Source organism: Strongylocentrotus purpuratus, unplaced genomic scaffold (genome assembly GCF_000002235.5).
Source record: "Strongylocentrotus purpuratus isolate Spur 01 unplaced genomic scaffold, Spur_5.0 spur5_scaffold_3, whole genome shotgun sequence".
NCBI classification, from domain to species: Eukaryota; Metazoa; Echinodermata; class Echinoidea; order Camarodonta; family Strongylocentrotidae; genus Strongylocentrotus; species Strongylocentrotus purpuratus.
The window spans coordinates 28308491-28329367 of record NW_022145609.1 but is presented as its reverse complement, the minus strand read 5'-3'; the positions used below and the strand labels follow the sequence as shown (position 1 = coordinate 28329367).

The window sequence follows — 20877 nt, the reverse complement described above, 5'->3', positions numbered from 1 at the left end:
TTAAAGAATGTGAAACAAAATCAATATATCTACTGTGTTATCATGATCATAATGAAAACAGTATCAACATCATAAATAATAATTACAAGTATGTTCGAAAATTAATGTGTTTCATATTAACAGATATAATAGGCATACGTGGCACCCCTGAGTATTTTAAAAAGAACAATCTGGCAAGCAAACAAACACACAAACATATTTTTTTTTAAATTATCTCTTATTCGGGCACTAAAGTATTTGTGATTTTTATATATTTCACTGTACATGTTGATAGTAGAAATATTGGCAAAATTTAGAGACGGAAATTTTTATGATAGAACAAAGACGTCCCCCCCCCCCCCCCCCCCCCCCCCACAGTGACAAAGTTATGTCTTTATATATATATTACGTTCAACCATAAGAATTTCCACACAAAAATATCACATCAAATGATATACATGACAGGGATTGAGTATTCTTAGTATCACCTCTCCCTCTATCTCTCTACCTCACCCATCCCTCCCTCCCCCTCTATCTATACTCTCCCTCTCTGAAATATCTGAATTATGTTATGGTCTGAGATTATTAAATATGATTTGTAAATTGGAAGTGGGTAATCAAATAATTTTCCCCTGATGTTAAACCAAAATTGTTAGAAAATGAAAGATGTTAGTTGGGAAAGGAAGAGGATCTTATTTAAATACTACATAATTATATATACCACCGAAATGCCATATCATGCTAGTTATTGCTCGCATTTACCACAAGGATCGTCTTCACTTTTGGTTTCATATGCGTTTTGAGTATAATACAATGAGGAAGTAACAGCATTGCATGTGTATGTCTGATTCAATACTCATGTAATATAAAATTTGTCTTTCATGTATCCTGGCACATGTCATTTTTTTTAAAGGGCAGACAAACAAAAAAAATCTGAAAAAAATGTGAAATTCTATTTGGTACCGAAATTCGTGTCAGGTATGATCAATTACTGAAGATATTTTCCTTAAGCCCGTCTGTACTTCTTTGGCCTGGAGTGATTAGACCACCCAGCGTGGTCACTGACAGGCGGTTATCTCACCAAATCAGATCTCAAATAACATAAGAAAAAGGGGATCATGGGGGACCAACGGTGACCGATTATAGGCATTGTTTGCTATATGGAGGGCGAAAGTACAGTAGTGCAGTGGGGCTTTAGACATAATTAAGCGTAGGCCTACAAACATTGTAATTGCAATCCAAATCCCAATCCACTGATACAAAACTGCAATAAGAATGCAATAAAACAATACAATACAAATTCAATAACATTTGGTTATTCAGGAAGTCGTACACTTATTCAGTCAAACGGTCATTAAGTTTAATTGACAATTAAGTCCAAGAATAATAACTCCATCATAATATTGCAAATCTAGTTTTAAGTGCAAAATAGAAATGATTTGAATTCCACGAGCGTTATCTCTTTGACCAAAGTCAATCTTAAAACTCTAGTCTCAATTGAGTCAACTTATTTCTTTCGTATTTCAAAGGAAAGCAAACATCTTTGAATCAACTTGAAAAGAGAGAGAGGGAGGGAGAGAGGATGCTAGAGAGAGAGAGGAAGAGAGAGAGAGAGGGAGTGAGATAGAGAGAGAGAGAGAGAGAGAGAGGGGGAAAGAGAGAGAGGAAAGAGAGAGAGAGAGAGAGAGAGAGAGAGAGAAAGAGAGAAAAAGAGAGAGATTCACTAAACCACGACATGACAACCAGCGATTGTCAAATATCATCAATATTCGTCATGTGAATATAATTAAAGCATGTGAAATGAATACGAATAAAATAAAATAAGACATACCTTGTTGGGAGACTGCGTGAGAGCTGATTAAGAGCCTATTTCCAGCGGGTCCTATTAAACCTAAACAACAATCATAATGTCGTTTGCATATTACTTACGATCTCAACTTGAAATGAAGCGATGATGAATTGTGCTGGTACGCCTTAGCCAGCCAGGCCTACAAACTGACATTACAGGCCTTAACATACAGTGTTCTCAAATCAACTCACTACTAACAATATCATACATATAAGCCATGTTATAAAGTTATACAGTGTGTATACACAAATTGTACCCAACTTTGGTAGCTCCTAATTAAAAATTCCTAACTATATATGACTTTGAAATTTATTTCATGATGAACAGTAACTTGTTTTCTATCCAATGGTACCATATTCAAAAAGAATCTGCCACAAGTGACTAACACCAGCCATTAATTGCACGTGTTTCTTTGATCTTAAATGTATATAGTTAAATTATTCCCCGTGCCTCAGTGCATCGTTATTTAAAATGATGCAATGTATCTTGATTTTCACAGAACGTTGCTTAAATGTGTATAGGATAACCTTTCATTATTTTGAATAGCTTAATGAAAACTCAAAGGTTACTAAACCCAAATGCAAGTAGCAACACATGTGGTGTTAAAATGTAACTATTTTGTATTACTCAAGAGAAGGGTTACCTTAAACAAGGGATGCACATTATGGTCAAGATTTTAATCATTTCAACTACCTAATAGTCAAAGTGATTAAATGAGCGATTATTTTTGGAATGAGATAACAAGAGGGTTTAGACAATACTTTTTGAAAAGCCGGCTGCTCGGTCGTTTTCTTTTCTTTTATAAAAAACTGGAAATGTCTTATTAACTCTACAAAAAAATTACAATCATTCTTGGCAGCACAATTATAAATATGGTGTTATTAGACAGGGTATACGTTATCTCTTACATTGAAATATGAGTCAATGTCACATAGATTATAACTCTTATAAAGGTCGGTCACAAATACCACTACGAACTGCTACGAACGCCGTACGAACGATTTTCAGACAATTTCGTAAGAACCTTTTAAGAAGGCCGTAAGAAACCAACAATCGTAGACCATTCGTGGACCGTACTTCGTAAGCTCGCAGACTGGTCGATGGTCTTGTCCAAGATTTGTTCAACCTCGTACGAAATATCCTCTTCGAAAGGCGGCCGACGAGCGTCGTAATAACTTCGTAAGAACCACGTGGATCTTCGTACATTTCATAGGGTCGAGAGAAAATTCTAGAAGCCTCAAATTATTACGATGATCATAAGAACGTTTCAAGTACTTAAGAGAGGGCTTTTACGGCGTAAGAACGCCTTACGAACGGAGATTCGTATGGCCTTCGTACGAACGACTCCTGGCAGTCGTAAGGCGTTCGTAAGCAACAATTTATGCCATTTATGCAGCACTTGTTTTGCAAACCGACAATATATATATATTTTTTAAAGTTAACATTTTCTTACGAAGGACTTGAGAATGCCGTCAGTTACACCTACGACCAACTTGCGAGAACCAAAACTCGTAAGATGGCTATAAATCTGACGTAAGAAGAACTCAGAGCATTCTTTAATACGAAAAAAATGAAAAATTAAACGACGTTTATACGAACTCCGTAATCAGAACGTAAGAAATTATGCCCCATCTACGAATCACTACGAACTTTGGAATTCGTACGAACAGGGATATTGGTACGGACGCATCGTTCGTATGTCGTTCGTACGAACAATTGTGATCGTAGCTTTATTAGAAGCTAACAAAGTTGGGTACACTTTTTTAATACGCACTGTAGTCCACGTCCTTTTATTTTTCTGAATTAATCCCAACATCCCCACACGGAAAAGGTTTGAAACAATTGTGGGGAAAGATTTAGAATGCTCCACGTCGTTCTCTTTACATAGTGATTAAGTGCATTTAATATTTAAAAAAGCACCCGGAAGTATTCTCGCTCTCCCACGTTTCATGCTACATTGCTTATAATAACTGTACATCCCTGATTTATTGCAAAATTGTTGGCAAATAAAACAAAAAACAAGCACTTTTTAGTGTACTCTGCAAGACTGAGAAGTAAATAGCTCACAATCACACACAAACTGGATCTACATTTTCAAGTAATGAATAATGAATGTAAAGTAACTTGACTTACTCGACAGGTTAGGTTCGCATACCAATATCAGTATTGAATGAAAAATGTTGTCGATAGCATAGGATAGGATTTCATACCAATTTATATCTCACTTTACAGAGCTCTTAACCCCTTTCTCATAGTAAAGTTAATTTCAAGGAAATACCCAAAAGAGCTGGTAGAATCGGTTAGGATTAGATCGGGGAGATAGTTAGAACATGGTAAGACTGAAGACAGGTAAGTGATGTTTAAAGGCCCACTGCATTACTTGTACCTACTTGCGCCCTCTATATAACAAACAATGCCTAATCGGTGACCATTGGTCCCCCATGATCCTCTTTTTCTTATGTTAACTGAGAGCTGAGTTGATGAGATAACCACCTGTCCAGTGACCTTGCAGGGCAGTCTAATCCCTCCTGTAAACTACGGCAGATAGGCTTTAAGAGTTAAATTTAACACAGGTGAATGAAGTTTAGATGGAAATGAGAGAGAATAGACGAGATCAAAAAGTAATGCTTTAGTTGGATAACTCCATGCTTAATGGTCAATCTATTCTCTTTCTTTCGGAAGTAGTATGATTGGTTTACTTTAACTGGTACATAGCAAAGTATTATTATTTGAATGTGAACCAGTGATCTTAAGTGAAAGTAAATCCCTACAATGAATCAAGATTAATTATGTCATGTGACTTTGATTATGGTTTCACTTGTATTTTTAAAGGATGTGGCTGTATCAGCCATAAGACATAATCAAGACATGAGGATAAACAAGTACAAGAATCATGAGAGGATTATTTTGCTTTTATTTATAAGTTGTGAAGTAAATACAGACGAGACAATAGGGACTTTTAGATTCGCACGAAGACAATAGGTCTATGCTACGATCGACGTCCTTTTAATGCACTGCCTTGAATGGACGTCACACGTATCAGTCCACGCAAATCTAAAAGTCCCTACTACTGTCTGAGTTTAAACGAAAGTAAGATGCAGTGTGTTACCGTCTTCGATTGTATGTTAGCATTTCCCCCGGATATTTCCATCGCCTGTGAGCTTTATGGAGTTTGTGAGTCGTATATGCATCAAACCCAACACATTTATATGACTTGCTGAAAGAGGATTTTTCTCAACCAAACAGTAACATCGACAGTTCTTTAGCGCATGATCAATATTAACTGATTATTCAAGTGTGAAAGAATAGTTGTGTACGCGCTAATCACAATTCTGAGATAAGATAAGGTGAGGAAGCTCATGCGCGGTTCTAGGGCAATTACCCCCTGGGCAATCACACCCGGCCAATTACCAGCGGGGCAATTACCCCCGAAAAATTACCCCCCCCCCCCCCCGAGTACAATCAATTAACCCCCGAAAAAATGGCCTTCATTAAAACCAACTTATTATCAGGGTAGGCTTCCCCTTTAGTGAACAGGGGGGGGGGGTTAAGGGGTGGGGAGTAGGCTAATTGTCCTCGGGGGTTAATTGTTAACGGGGGGGGTGATTGTTCTAGTGGGTAATTTTCCGGTGGTTATTTGTCCTCGAGGATTATAGGCCACGGGGGCGGGGGTATTGTCCTGGGGGTAGTTTTATCGGGGGGGGGGGTTTTCCGGGAGGTGATTGTCCATGGGGTAATTTTCCTAAAACGCTGATTGGCTTATATTATATCTGCAGAATCCCGATCATTTCTCTAGCTTCGATAACCCCCCCCCCCCCCCCAACAGCAACAAAAGAAATGCCTGATAGATCCCACAATATTAAGCCCTGGGATTTGAAGGAGCTTAGTGACCGAAAAAAAGGGCAAAGTTGGGTTACTCATCCGGAAAATAATTTCCATTTAAAAAGTAACAAAATATTAGCGAGAACTAACTTTGGTTTCTCTAGGAGCACCTGATTAAATTTCATTTACTTTCTCTACAACGTCCCAATTCAGTTGATTGTCATAACTCTATACACAATGTCTCAAATCCTTTCATTAAATCGTTTCATATCATTCCTCTATACAGGTATGGAATGTTTGCATACAACATATCAATACTACAAAGAATCGCATCTAAAATAAATAATGATCTGTTCAGTAATTTACATTTGTACAATAATAATAAATAAGAAAGCCAATCAATAAAAACAAAGAAAGTCTCATACAATAAAAATTACATTCTATTCCAAACCAGTTCCACAGTAAATATTTCTAAATAAAAGCAAACAAAATCATAAAACACATGTATTAGAAAGAGTATAATTATGGCTCGAAAAACATAGAAGCTGATATAAACATGTATATTGGACAAACATTGGGTATTAAAATCATTATTCGTTGACGGTTGCCTCTAATTAACTTGAATCAATCATTCATAGATATTTAACAAAAATGGCTCCATAACATACTTGAATTTAAATCATACGTGAACACCTACACTTGTGAAACAAAAATTGACAACTCATTTCCTATGGATGAAGGCAGCATATGATATCTTTAGATTCAATGATGATACTTACAAACTTAGACTAAGTATAGTATACGGTTGATTATAGTTGCTTTCATTAAATTAGAGGGTAGAATTTTACAACAAATATCAATCTCAGCGCGGCGATGCCTTTATTTATCCTCTCTTATAATAATTGCTCTACATGGAAGATGATGTTTTTCCTCGTGCAGATGCTTGATTCCTCACCTACATTAATAACTCCCTTTTCCCAAGAACATTCATTTTTAGTATTTTCTATAACTTGCTTGTGAGCTTAGGTGTTGGCTTCTGACGGCTACAAGATCGATTGACTCCTATTTTAATGTGCCCTGCACCCCCCTCCTCCCCCATCCCCCTCCCCCTCTCTCTCTCTTCTTGATTAATTGTGAGCAATATTTAGAGTTACTGAATTGCTGAGAGACTATTCTAATTCAGGCATATACACGGAGACCTCCAATTTGACCATCGTTTTTATTTCCTTATTAATTTGTAATCATCAATTTTCTATATTTTATGAACAATGTGGGGCTTAGGCCTATGCATTACAGTCAAGTGTTGTTTCATTCCCGAACTATACCATGCCTCGTAGGGTCTTCGTCGGAAACCCTCATATAGGAATACAAAACCTATGAACAAGAAAGGGAGAAAGCGTGGCGAGCAAGCCACATTATGACTGAATAAGGGAGTTTACAGATAGCACATGGTATAAATGACCCCAAATATCCACAGATCTTTTACACATGGAGAAGTTCCACTTTGAGCATCTTAGAATAATAACTGCCAAAATCCTAGATGTGCTTCATGAATACCTTTTGTTTGTCCTCTTGAAAAGAATACCTCCACTTGCGTATCATAGAATGTACCGTTGGTGCATAAATGAATAATATTACATAACTTTTATGAGCGCATATCCAGTATCACTATGAACATGACTGACAAAGAAAGCGGACAAAATATACAGTTCCTCAGGTAGACAAAGGAACATCCCTTTACTGCTATTATGTACAAATGTGTAGAACAGGTGTCACATGAATATTCACTTTTTACATAATACCAGTGAAGGGATGTTCCTTTATCTACCTGAGGAACTGTATATTTTGTCCGCTTTCTTTGTCCGTCATGTTCATAGTGTATTCATCTCTGTGGGTTTTACCATTTCGGCACAAATGACCTTTATCTGCCCCTGCGCAGATTGTTTCTATGAACTGGCTTAAATTGCACCGTCTTGACGACAAGAACAGCTAAGTGGACATTTACCCTTGTCAATGGGAGGAAGAAAAATAATGGCAGTGCTACGTCATCAAGTGATATGGGTGGTGTAAACAGAAATATTTGGCCATCTTCTTTTACGAAAATACAACTATAATCAACCTTTTACATTACATGTAGCGTTAGACAGTTCGTATAACGTCAGTTTGTTTGAAAGGAAATGAATCTCAAAGCAAAATGTGATGTGAACTATGCTGTCAACACAATTGGAATAAGCACCAATATAAGGCAAGAACAATGTATAGGGGACAGATCATATGATCAAGGTAACATTCAAGGAGGAGGCGCGATAGCTCAGTCGGTAGAGCAGTGGTCTCGTGATCCGGTGACCCGGGTTCGAAACCAGTCGATGCGCTAGTGCCATTTGGTAAGGCATTAATCCTCATTACCAGGTCTCTCGGAGAGGACCTAAAGCCGTCGGCCGTCTGCTTGCTTACTTACAAGCATTTATGCTTTCTTAGCTGTTAGGTAAAATAACCACCACTACCACATCCATGTTATTTCACGAACATTTTCCAACATGCATTTGTAGAAGACCGTGTTTGTGCATTTGTAGAAGAATCTGGAATTCCTTGTTCATGTTATGATTCTTTGTGACCTTCAGATTATCAAAGTAGTGATAGGGTATGTCATGGACCTGCCCTGGAACTGGGTCCAGTTGAGATGAGAAAGGCCAGAATCCATATAAATGTATTTCTTCACATACACTCAGTGCTACATGCGTCAGATAGAAACCTGTTGGGTATTAAACAAAATATCATTCATATTATTATTCATCTATCTATTAAATCAATTTTAAACAAATAAATTCTTTCTGTCTATAATCTGGCAAACGTTGAGAAAATCATGTTTGTTTCCCTATCATCATCATTTTATTCTTATTCTTTAGTATGAAATCCTTACCTACCTTTTGAAATGATGCCCCATTTGTTATGAGTATGTAACGGTGGAGGGAGGGGTGATACACCTAATTGTTGAGGCGTTCCGAAGTGACCAAAATGCAAAGTGCAGAGCTACATGAATGTTCAAAGGTGAAGTTTTCTCTTCCTTATACTGTATGTGTATTTTTTATAATAATATTTAGTTTGATTGAAAATATCTGGCTTGGTACAGTATCATTTTACTATATGGCGCACATTATAGTGACAATGTCACTTTGAAGGGAGGGGATGGGCGGTGGTAAGTGCATTACACTATTTCACCTCCATCTTTTACAAAATTCGAAATGAAAATGTCAGAGCTGAGATACATATCCCCAAGAAGGATTTTCTTTTTTAGAAACTAAAAAAATTAACAAAATTTTGCGCCGCAGAATCTAATTCTTTCCGCCTAAATGATACATTATGCCCAGTGGCTTAACTACAGATAATGGGACCCAGGGCAAATACTAGAAATGCACTCCCTCCCCAAAACCTATCTCGTTCACTTCTTTATAAGCGAGGGAGCAAAACTACGGAGCGGTTGATGTTATGTATTTTTAGTTCTCAAAAACGGAATCTTTGGCATTTCACCAAAACAAATTCGCAAGGAACCACTCTAACAAAGCGGTGAAGAGTACAATTTCGAACATTACTAAGCAGTTTTCCTTCCTCTGTCTCTCGTTTGAGTTGTTGTGCCCACTCTCTTTTCCGTTTTTTTTTCTTTGTTTGCGCCCCTATAGGTACGCTATTGATTAAGCCAATGGCAGAGGTGTAAACAAATAATAATAATGAAAAAAGAACAACATGGGTTTGAAAATACGCACCTGTAGAAAGTGGTTCAGTTCCGAACTTTCTTTCCCTCCAGAAATCCCATACGAGACGAAAATGAGCTGGATTAGCCACGAGTAGTCTAGGGTTGAGTCCCTCGTATACATCCAGTGATTTTAAGCATGTTTGGGTGTGACTCTGGATACCGAAACAAGGCAACCAGATGTCATCATTGTATTGGGAAATCGCCTTGGCAAACGAAGATATGTTTTCTTCCTTTTTTAGACAATTGAACCTGAAGTCCAATGGAAAAAGAAACAGGAATGGTATTTTAAAAATTGGTGCATAGACTATCAGTAATCTTCATTATATGAATATTGAAACTAAATGCAAATATATGTCATTAATTTATTATTTAAATTGTCCGTCCGTAATAAAGTGCTACTTTCTTACTCAACGAATCTTTATCCAAATAATTTTAACATTAGAATATCTCTCTAATGACATATAAAGTCTTTAAAATTGAATGAATGAAGGTTTTGTCCATTTACATGTTTTTCTTTTTCATTTTCCTTTTATATATTGATCGTTGATAAGTTTTAGATTTAATACAGTATAGCCGATAGCTGAATAAGCAAGCGCAGAAAGTAATTTGGTATTTATTTAGAAATTTGGGGCGTTTTAGATAAGTTTACATTCAACTGTATGGATGTGTTAAACACAGGATTTATTAATTGTGAGATGCGTTTTATTCCCATGTAGTCTCGCTCTATCTAACACCATAGACGTAATATGCTAACACTTAGCTCTAAAAAGACTAGGGTTATCCTGCCCCCCCCCCCTCCCCGACATTTCGCGACCAAAAAGCGAAAAAAGTTGCCCAACATTATTTCCAGAGCCTTGTTTGCGTTATGGGGTAGGGCGATTGGAGTTCCTTCTCCCGATCTCCTCTTCAATTTGTAGATGAATATGACTTTGGTTCTTTAATTTTGATATGACATGGAAATGGTGTATATGTACACACGATGTTTTTACTCTCACCAACAACGGTATGAATGAAGTCATAGCTATTTAAGACCTGTAGATCGGATATAAGAGCCAGCATTTTATCTATCAAACATTTCCCAAGGCCCCAATGACTCTAGTAATGACTACGAGGGTTGAACTTAAAGGCCGGCTGTACTAGTTTAACCAGAAAGGATTAGACCACCCAGCTAGCCAGCGAGTTCACCGTGATAGGTGGCTCATCTCATTAACTCAGCTCTTAATTAACATAAGAAAAAGAGGATCAATGGGGACCAACAGGCACCGATTGGGGAAGTTTTCTATATAGAGGGAGCAAGTAGCTTCAAGTAGTAAAGTGTGGCTTTAAGCTAGGTCATACCTTCTCTCGATGATACTTGGATTCATCGTCGTTAAGTTACTCTTCATTCCAGCATCACATTTAAAAGGCTCCAACGGGGCAGTGTTACACCTGTTATATAAATTGATCAAATTAATGTATTAGCACACACAAACGATACTTGTGATTGTAATTGATCAAATTAAAGGTAAAGACCAGTATTGGTAACGCCCCAATTTCAAAAAATGAAATGGAAGCTCTCATTACCAATCATGTGAAAGAATATGTTTTGACTAATACATGATGATAAAAAATTTGCCGGGAAACCGCCTACTAATTCATATATTTGGTAAATTTATTTCTCTCATGGTCGTGTGAGAGAGATAGGGTAGTCCCATATACATCTTTCTGTGTATAGTGCTTGTAACTTTACGAAGAATGGGCCAAATTTCTTATCATTTTGATGATTCCAGAACCTTGCAGATGCTAGATGCCAGATGATTAACCTTTTCTGATCGATTCCACAACGTTTCTTTCACAATGCAATCGCATGACCATTACTGGTCTTTACCTTTAATGTATTTGACACACAACAATACATGTGGTTATAATTGATCAAATTAATATATTATTATAGACACATGAGCAAGGAACGAGATTAGACTTATTTAACAGTCTCGGTTATGACAAAGTGGCATCCCTTAAAAATGTGGGGGATGTAAAGAAAAAAAACAAAAGTAGGCCTTGATATCTTTATATAAAATATGTGTCGTTTGGGTACTTTTGCTCAATTTGAGTCCACAGTATGCACGTATAAAATAGGCATATCTCTCTGATAACACAGAAAGGGATATACCTTTCCATTTAGATGTTCTCCGAGTGAGATTTATAAATGTACTTCACAACAATAACAGAATAAGGGTCCATCTTTCATCATACAGATTTATTCCTTGTTAGGCACTTGGGACCGGGCTTCACTACCCTCACCTGAACAATAATCTTAACTGAATTTGTATTAAGACAAGATGGACAACGTGCCAAATTGGGACACCTTTATATGAATTTAGCCGGAATTTAGTAAGCTTCAATGAACGAATAGGCAACTTTTATTTAGGCACAGGGTGAAAAAGAGAAAGGGTAAAAATGAAGATGAAAATAAAGACTCATATATATATATATACCTGAATACATAATCTGACTGATCAATCTGTTTTCCACAGTTACTGTCGAGTAGAATACCGCTATTCCCTACTACACTACACCGACCAAAATGACTACCATCCAACGGCGAAGCCTGTTAACAGAGAGAGAGAGAGTGCAGTTGTCGAGGGAAGGTGCGGACATGAGAGAGATATATATATATAGAGAGAGAGAGAGAGAGAGAGAGAGAGAGAGAGATAGAGTAGGAGACAGAGATATGAAGAGAGAGAGAGAGAGAGAGAGAGAGAGAGAGAGAGAGAGAAAGAGAGAGAGAGAGAGAGAGAAAGAGAGAGAGAAAGAGAGAGAGAGAGAGAGATTGATTATTTTTTTTGGGGGGGGGATGGAGAGAAAACGGTTAACGATAAGCAGAGAGGCCGATAGGGCTGCACTGATCGCAAGACACTAAAAGTAAGTGTAATATTTACACACAAAATATGCTAGTATAAATGCTGTGTATTATTTGTTTTATAAAATTATGACGTGGATCCTTGTTATTTGATAAATCACCCTCATCATTCACCCTCATTTCTTCAGTCGAAAGCATTTCAAACGTAGGCGTTTTAAATTCCGCGGCAGCCATTTTCGCGAGTAAAAGTAAAACGATGAAATCTCAACGGTTACGATCGCAAAACATGATCGCCAATGACCGGTCATTACCATAGGATAATGACCGGTAGTTATCAAAATTTCGCTAATCATTTGATTAGGATCCACGTCATCATTTTATAAGAGGGTTTACTGCACATCAATTGAGGAGAATTATCAGATTGCACATGACAAGTAGCATACCGTTTCGTTTTCGCCTCTTAACGAACAATACAATAATAGGCCTATTATCTGCCAACTTTATACATATTATATTAACCTTTACTTGTGCTTTTCCGTCCATCGTACAATATAAGTCTTGCCCTTTACAATGTCACTATAAGTATAATTGATGCATAGGCTAGCCTTTGTCTACTTTGTGGTTCGGGTCTTTCAATGGAGTAGGGTTGCGATTAAGGAAATCATTTATTATTGTTTGATGGACAGGTTATGGTATGATAAAAGAAAAATACATATATATTTATTGCACAAAATAATTTTAAAATATCAAAACATAAAATGGTGTTGAATAATGGATACTTACATTAGGAAGGTTGTCCATCAACTTCTTGGTGACTTTGAACTGCTTCATTGCTTTTCCTTTGACTTTCCGATTTAAGCTATATGTTAACGAATCATTCTCCTTTACATTTTGTTGTGTCAAGATGAAATCTTTATCAGCAGTGAGGTTACTTGCCAATTCGTTCCATTCGGTTCTAACATTGAACAAAGAAATGTAATGAGTTAGAACATCGTGTTACCAATCGCTCACGTAAAAGGGTGATGTGGGCGGGGGGGAGGAGGGGGGTCGAGGAGGAATATGCAGCTAAGAAAATATCATAGAACTGATTTTCAGCTCAGTAAATTCATTATAACAAGGTAATAATACATTTTAACAATACATTATTTCAACTGTTTGATTGCTGCTAAACGTCATATACTAACAAATTATAATTTTCATTTGTTGCTCGGCTGCAATATGATTGAACCAGCCACTCGCAACAAGTGGGAAGTATTTATATACAAATTTATATATTAAGCAAATAATTACCGTTGGTGAAGGTGATGGGACAAACTATCACTTCCGAGGCGATCTGGATGTAGCTATCTTTCCGAAGCGAAGCTGAGGAAGATAGCGTATACATTCTGATCGACGAGGAAGTGATAGTGTGCCATCGCTGAAACCAAAAGGTGATTATTTGCTTTATATTCCACATCTAAAACTATTTAACTACAAAAAGAAAAGGACGTGAATGCATCTACATAAAAGACACCTAGGCCCACATTCACACCAAAAAAGTTTAAGTTTAACCCAACTCCATGCATGATGAGGGTACGGTGCGCGCATGTGTTTTCTTTAACTACGCTCATTGGTAATGCGCACTTAATTACGCCTATTTCAGTGCGCTTTTGGCCTTCTTCAGTAAAATTGCGTTGCCCTGTTTAGATAGTACCTTTATCTTCAGTGAAAGTGCGTTGCACTGTGTAGATAGCAGTACTATCTACACAGTGTAACGAACTTTTTGCTTCTCCCATCAATAATGGGCGAACTATCTTTCATCACGTGATTTACTTTTGACCAATCGTAGAGCAAGATTCTTAGTATGTGGGATATAAATATATATATCCTTATAATATTATTATAAGCAACTCTTATGTTACATGACTCGAAATCCGTCTGAAATATCATAAAAAATACCAATCCAGAAACTGTAATTCACTGAAACGAAAATGCGGCCCAAATCTGTTCTTCCTCGCAAATTACCAGCAGTGTACAACAAAGATCATGCCAACAAAAGCAGAAAGCGGTGAATTTACTACATGTAATGTTTTTTATCAGAATTTATTTCAAAAATAGATCGTCATCTTTTATTATTCCGCTTTTAGTAAAATGCATACATTAAATACATTTATCGATTACCTCCACATTTGTTGATTGGTTGTATTTGGTTTCCAAGGTGTTTCTAGGAAGTGTTGGTATAGAAAGAGTTTCTCTGCTTCATTTACCACGAAATTCCACAGGTTGCGGGTGAAATGACTGTTAGATCTAAGAGGAAAAAAAATCACATATAAAATCCACGTTGAATGAAATTCACGATTTATTATTGCGCCTGTGTGAATCATTTTCACAGTCTGTGAATAATTTTCAGTCTATGAATCGAGAGCTGAAAATAAAAAAGGAGGTAAATAAATTCTGACCAAAACTGCTTTTCATGAAATATGAAGATATATGAAAATATGAAAACTATATCGCATTATTAAAAAGCTCTCAAATATACGGCGTAGATATTGCCCAAAGGAGGGCAATTATACTAGACCATAGGGTCCCTGGTTTGACCAACGCTTGGCAACGTAAGCGGACCTTGTGCAAACTTTTACCCAATCTGTAATACCCCCTTTTTACGAAAAAATTGAGGAAAACAATAACTCGGCATATGATTGGGGAGAGGTTGGTCTGACACATCAGTATCCTCCTGTTGGCGGGTAGATAATTCCTACTTTACACTTACGTAAGGTAGAAAAATCTTGAATACAAATTTGATATACTACTACTACTTCTACTATTAATACTTGTACTACTTCTACTACTAGTAAAACAACGATAAATGTATTGAATATAATTTATTAAATAATGATAATAATAAAGGTAACTACTGCTTCTATTACTGCTACTACTACTACTACTACTACTACTACTAAAGATGATGATGATAATAATAATACATGTAGGTGAATTTATAACATTTTGTCATGGCTGGGATAGGTAAAGCTTAAGTTGGCACACTTAAAATAATTCCTCAAGAATTTGAAATGTTATCATTGTCGATATAATTATGGAGAGTTATTATCAACGCGATAGAAAACTAGATATGAATTGATACGCTATTATAAATACAAACAGAAAATAGACCGGGGAATGAAACTATGGGAATCACAATCGTCATAATCAGCCAGTTCATAGATACAATCTGCGCATGGGCAGATAAAGGTCATTTGTACCAAAAAGGTAAAACCCACAGAGATGAATACTGGATATGCGCTCATGAAAGTTATGTAACATTATTCATTTATGCACCGACGGTACATTCTATGATACGCAGGTGGAAGTATTCTTTTCAAGAGGGCAAACAAAAGGTATTCATGAAGCACATGTAGGACTTTGGCAGTTATTATTCTAATATGCTCAAAGTGGAACTTCTCCATGTGTAAAAGACCAGGTGCTATCTGTAAACTCCCTTATAATGAATGGAAAATTAAAACAGCAACATACTTATGGTTGGACATGGGTTCAGCAGGCGGTGGCGTTTTGGGTGGTTTCGCTAATCTTGATGTACCGACTGGGCGTGCACGAGTCTCCATTAATTCTCTGGCATTTGCCGTGAAATATGTTATTGTGCAGACTGTTATCGTTGCGATAGTCAGGATAACTAACATGCTGATGTTCTCAGAGTGGAATGAGGATCTGTTATAAACCTGAAAGTTGTGCCTTAAAGGCTTGATGTGGTAGCGCCGAGCTGTATAGATAAAACAATTTTAATTACGCGATAAACTTCAATAATTGATAACAATTTCCACTAAACAACATCATTTGCTCTCAATTAAAGTTTTTTTTTTATTAATTCTTATTCCCAGTCAAATGGAATATTAAAAATTAATAAATTCATGGTCATCCAAGTTGAATAATATACGTATAAAAAGGCAATTTATAGTTATCCATACTTGAATATCCGCAATCAAAGCAGGCAAAAGAAAGAGAGACCGGGAAAAACTGCAAATACATAAACTACAATTGAAAGTTAAAAAAACAACTCCATCGTGTTTTAATCACGTTTCTCACGTGGATGGGCAATTAAATTCTATATTGAAATGTTTTTTTTTAATCCCACATGGGATTTGTAGGCCTAAACAAAAAGGGGGAAAGACTGGATATCAATTAACATTACCACCCCCCCCCCCCCCAGTTCCTTTTTTTTGGAATAGAAACTTCTGAAGAGCACATCTTTTTTTCATATAGAGATGAAACTTCCGTTCTTTGGTTGCCTTGTAAAGTGCATAGATTAACACAGAGTACAAGTTTCGTACATAATTTGTACATTAATAAAACACGATCATCTCACCCATGTGTGTGTCGATCATTGAAGTAAGTAACACCGAAGAACTGTAAAATTAGATCAAACAAACATCCCGGGCATCATTAACGCACGTAAGAGTTTCAGTCCTGCATGCGTCTATGTATTGTGGTGCACTTCCTTCGTTGTGTCGGGTTGATGTCGTATATATATGCCGTGACAATGCATGAAAGGTAGTCATATCGACCCTATTTGCGTTTCAACGTACAGCAGATCACTATTACGTAACAATAGAAAAATACAAAGCGACGAGTATTCATTGGGTCAATTCGAAAGTCTTCGTGTGTCATTGTAGTGAAACGTACTCTCTGGGCCGAATTCGAGTTTTTAACCGGTCAATATTAAGGTTGTTTCCATTGTTGTTGTTTTTTGCCAAAAAGGCGTTGTTGTCGTTTTCTGATTCCCGAAGGCCGGATAATTAACTTCATGTAGCTCTTGAGGTGGGGGCCAGGTGAGTGGGGGGGGGGTAGTCATTCTTATTCCTTAAGTTGTGTTTAAGACAACTGATTTTGATGATGCACTCACAGGAATTTTAAGAAATCAACTTAATGGCAAATCCAGTACCCTACTTCATTGCCTAAGGAAATCAAATCAAGCCCGGATTACGTCATATCATTGTAAATATGCTAATATAATGTATATACGAACATGGCATATATTTTCGCTAGGTTCGTACACCCCAGTATCAATTTCCCCGTCTTTCCATCATCTATATGAGAGCGGGAAAAAGAAAGCAAGCTTGTAAAACGAACAACCAATGCAAAACAAAAGACGCACAACCCACTTATAACTACTTTGTTAAAATAATAATTATTTTATAATACAAAAGAAACTAGATTATTATCACCCTAACCCTGTCACCTGTTGTCAAATGCATGGTCACTTGTCAAAAACTGTCAAACTGTTAACCTATTCAAAACTAGTCTTAAGACACATGTATTCAAAATTGCTTTCGGTGATTAATTAACTCACTTCACTTTGATGTACATGTACATGTATTGTAATTTGTTGGTATATTTGCACTATTTTGTTTTGTTTAATATTTAATTGTTTATCAATCTATTTTGTTTGTTATAGCGCTTAGAGACTTCGGTGGTAAGCGCTTTATAAGTAACGTTTTTATTATTATTATTATTATTGTTTGTGTATTGTGAGGGTATTGTAAACATAATGATAGTCCTAATAACTCTCCAACAAATTCTAAAATCAGTAAAAGTTGCATTTAAGGAATTTAAAAAAAAATAGATCGCCTTTCACATACTTCAATTGAAGCAAAGACACCCTCCTAACCATAATTTATGTTGTTTGGCATTTACGAGTTAAATAGAGAAGAAATATTACTAGAAAAACCATAGCTCCTGACAGAATTATCAACCCCCCTACGAGGCCTACAAGGAATTTGTATCTGCTTGAAGAGATGTTAAACTGTGTGTGTGACAGAGAGAGGGGGAGACAGAGGGAGACAGAGAGAGAGAGAGAGAGAGAATTTCATAGACAAGTGGAGAAGAGTTAGTAGATAAAATACATGTACGTCAGTTTGTATAGGACGCGGGAAAGTTGATATAATTATTCCCTTTCTTTCTCCCTTTCACCCCCTCTCTCTCTCTCTCTCCCTCTCTCTCTCTACATGTAAATATACAGGATGTCTCAACAAAAATCAAAAAAACAAAAACAAAACGGGAATATGTTTAGCAACATCCTAAATAAGCACCAAAAATTGAATTAATGATATCCAATCTAAAGAGATCTATGGATATTACGTAACATGTCCTTTACATTTCTTCATGCACATTCATTTCTTTGGATCCCTATATCTCTTTTAAAAGAAAAAGAAATTAACCTGAAGAATATTAATCTAACCACCCGTTTGTAATAATTGGAGTTTACTAGAGAGCTCATCAGCAAAATATTCAGGCGTTATATAGGTATACGATTGCTGTGCACTGGTGCCATTCAAGCCCCACACCTTGTAACATCTGACAAATGCTACGTCTTCCCGAAATAGATCCTTGCGCAATTCACAAAGGTATTATGATTGTGAGATACTACTACAACATTGCCTACAAAATATCATAAAGAATGTTGGGTATCTTTTAAGATGGTGCCAATTAAAATCTCGTTGCACACACACACACACGCACACATACATTTTGCGTATGGCTATTGTGTTTGATTATCGTTTGTACCGTCTTTGGCATAGAGTTAAAAAGTGTATCATCGAACGTACTATCGATTGTAATATTGTTATATCAACAAAATATCTTACCATTCGCACCATGATGTGGCTTAATCTTTTCATTGTTATTTGCTACAAAAGTCTTTATTTCAAATTGTTTCAAGATCTATATTAAGGACAAGCACACAACGAATGAAGATAATTTTGTTAAATATGGTAACTTTATTTTTCCAAAGAGATGACAAGACTAGCTTAACACCAGGTGAATACATCAATTATGAAAATCAACTACGTAAACAATTATGAAATCTTTCATATACAATACGATAACATACAAACCAAACAAAAATGATTAAGGTACTGGTTAAACCAATTTAAACGTGTTGGAATGTATTTTGAATCAATAAACCTGTACATAGTAAGCGAGTGGGGATAGGGGGTGTAGTGGTTTAAGCACTTGACTGGAAGTGCAAAGGTCCCGAGTTCGATCCCCGATACGGCACTTATTAATCGTCATTAATCTACATTTGCCACTCCATACCCAGGAGAGAAATGAGGGATCCGCTTTATCAAGGGGTGGCTTAATCCTTTTTAATATAACGATAAACTTTCTATGTTGTTGAATAAGTGTGACGTAACAACTTGCAATAATATCTAGTTCTTGTTTGCAGTAATCGATTTTGACCCCCTCATTGGGTATCCTCGCAAGACGAAGGAAATATAGAAGAAATAACGTGAATTGATTTCGATATACAAACATGTGCATGTATAACAAGTTTTCTCTTGTTCTAAAATGCAGTCTCAAATGAACGCTTTAAACTTAAATTTTCTAGTTCGGTCGCTACGATCCCTAACAAACTATGGATACAATTTTTCTAGTACTTTACAAGGCCCCCGAATTGGCGAGTTAGGGGCAGGTATTTCTCACTAAAAAAAGAGAGCGCAATATTTGTTTCTGTCCCTTTAGCAAGAAAATAATGCAGTAACAATCTTTTAAGTTGTAATACAATGTTCATGGAAGATATTCCTAGTGCCCTGAAATACTTTAAAGAGTATCGACATTAAAAAAATAAAATGTCCTTACTCCGTCACCTCTTCCTCTGATATCAAAGAGGTACGCATATAGTAAGAGCTACGCAGAAAGTAAGAGGTACGCAGAGAGTAAGAGGTACGCAGAAAGTAATAGGTACGCAGATAGTAAGAGGTACGCGGACAGTAAGAGGTACGCAGACAGTAAGAGGTACGCAGATAGTAAGAGGTACGCAAATAGTAAGAGGAACGCAAATAGTAAGAGGTACGCAGAGAGTAAGAGGTACGCAGATAGTACGAGGTACGCAGATAGTAAGAGGTACGCAGAAAGTAAGAGGTACGCAGACAGTAAGAGGTACGCAGATAGTAAGAGGTACGCAAATAGTAAGAGGAACGCAGATAGTAAGAGGTACGCAGATAGTAAGAGGTACGCAGATAGTACGAGGTACGCAGATAGTAAGAGGTACGCAGAAAGTAAGAGGTACGCAGATAGTAAGAGGTACGCAGATAGTAAGAGGTACGCAGATAGTAAAAGGTACGCAGATAGTAAGAGGTACGCAGATAGTAAGAGGTACGCAGAAAGTAAGAGGTACGCAGCAAGTAAGAGGTACGCAGATAGTAAGAGGTACGCAAATACCAAGAGGTACGCAGATAGTAAGCGTAGCTATATTTCGGAGCAACATTCGCCCGAAGTCTGTTCAAGGTGGGAGTCCTGGACTTCTTCTCTTTGCGTGGCACCACCAAACTGTTATATCATTATGCAAACAGTACGCTGTGCATTGAGTTGATGAGTAGTACAATGTTTTTACATTATATATTATTGGAGGGCATAGAATACTGAAATTTCACTTTCATTTCTGCACACCAGGGCCCCGTCTTACAAAGAGATACGATTGATCCAAATCAATCTTAAGTCCTCCAATCAATCGCAAGTTTGCAGTCTCCTATCTGTTATGTACATAGTTGCGATTGATATCAATCGCAAATACTGTTGCGATTGATATCAACTCTTTGGAAGACGGGGCCCAACTCTATACATGTATATATATATATATTTGTT

The 20877-nt window shown here is 36.8% G+C and overlaps 1 protein-coding gene across 1 annotated transcript; it reads right to left on the bottom strand.

Moving 5' to 3' along the window:
• Window positions 1–8058: 8058 nt before the first annotated feature.
• Window positions 8059–16754, bottom strand: LOC115919008 (CMP-N-acetylneuraminate-poly-alpha-2,8-sialyltransferase-like). Its single transcript, XM_030996854.1, has 8 exons — window positions 16601–16754; window positions 15754–15997; window positions 14404–14529; window positions 13027–13198; window positions 11879–11991; window positions 10740–10829; window positions 9412–9650; window positions 8059–8402 (listed from the first exon to the last, which is right to left on the bottom strand). The coding sequence occupies exons 1-8, from the start codon at window positions 16617–16619 to the stop codon at window positions 8170–8172; spliced, it is 1236 nt and encodes a 411-aa protein (XP_030852714.1). The 5' UTR covers window positions 16620–16754; the 3' UTR covers window positions 8059–8169.
• Between the last annotated feature and the right edge of the window lie 4123 nt (window positions 16755–20877).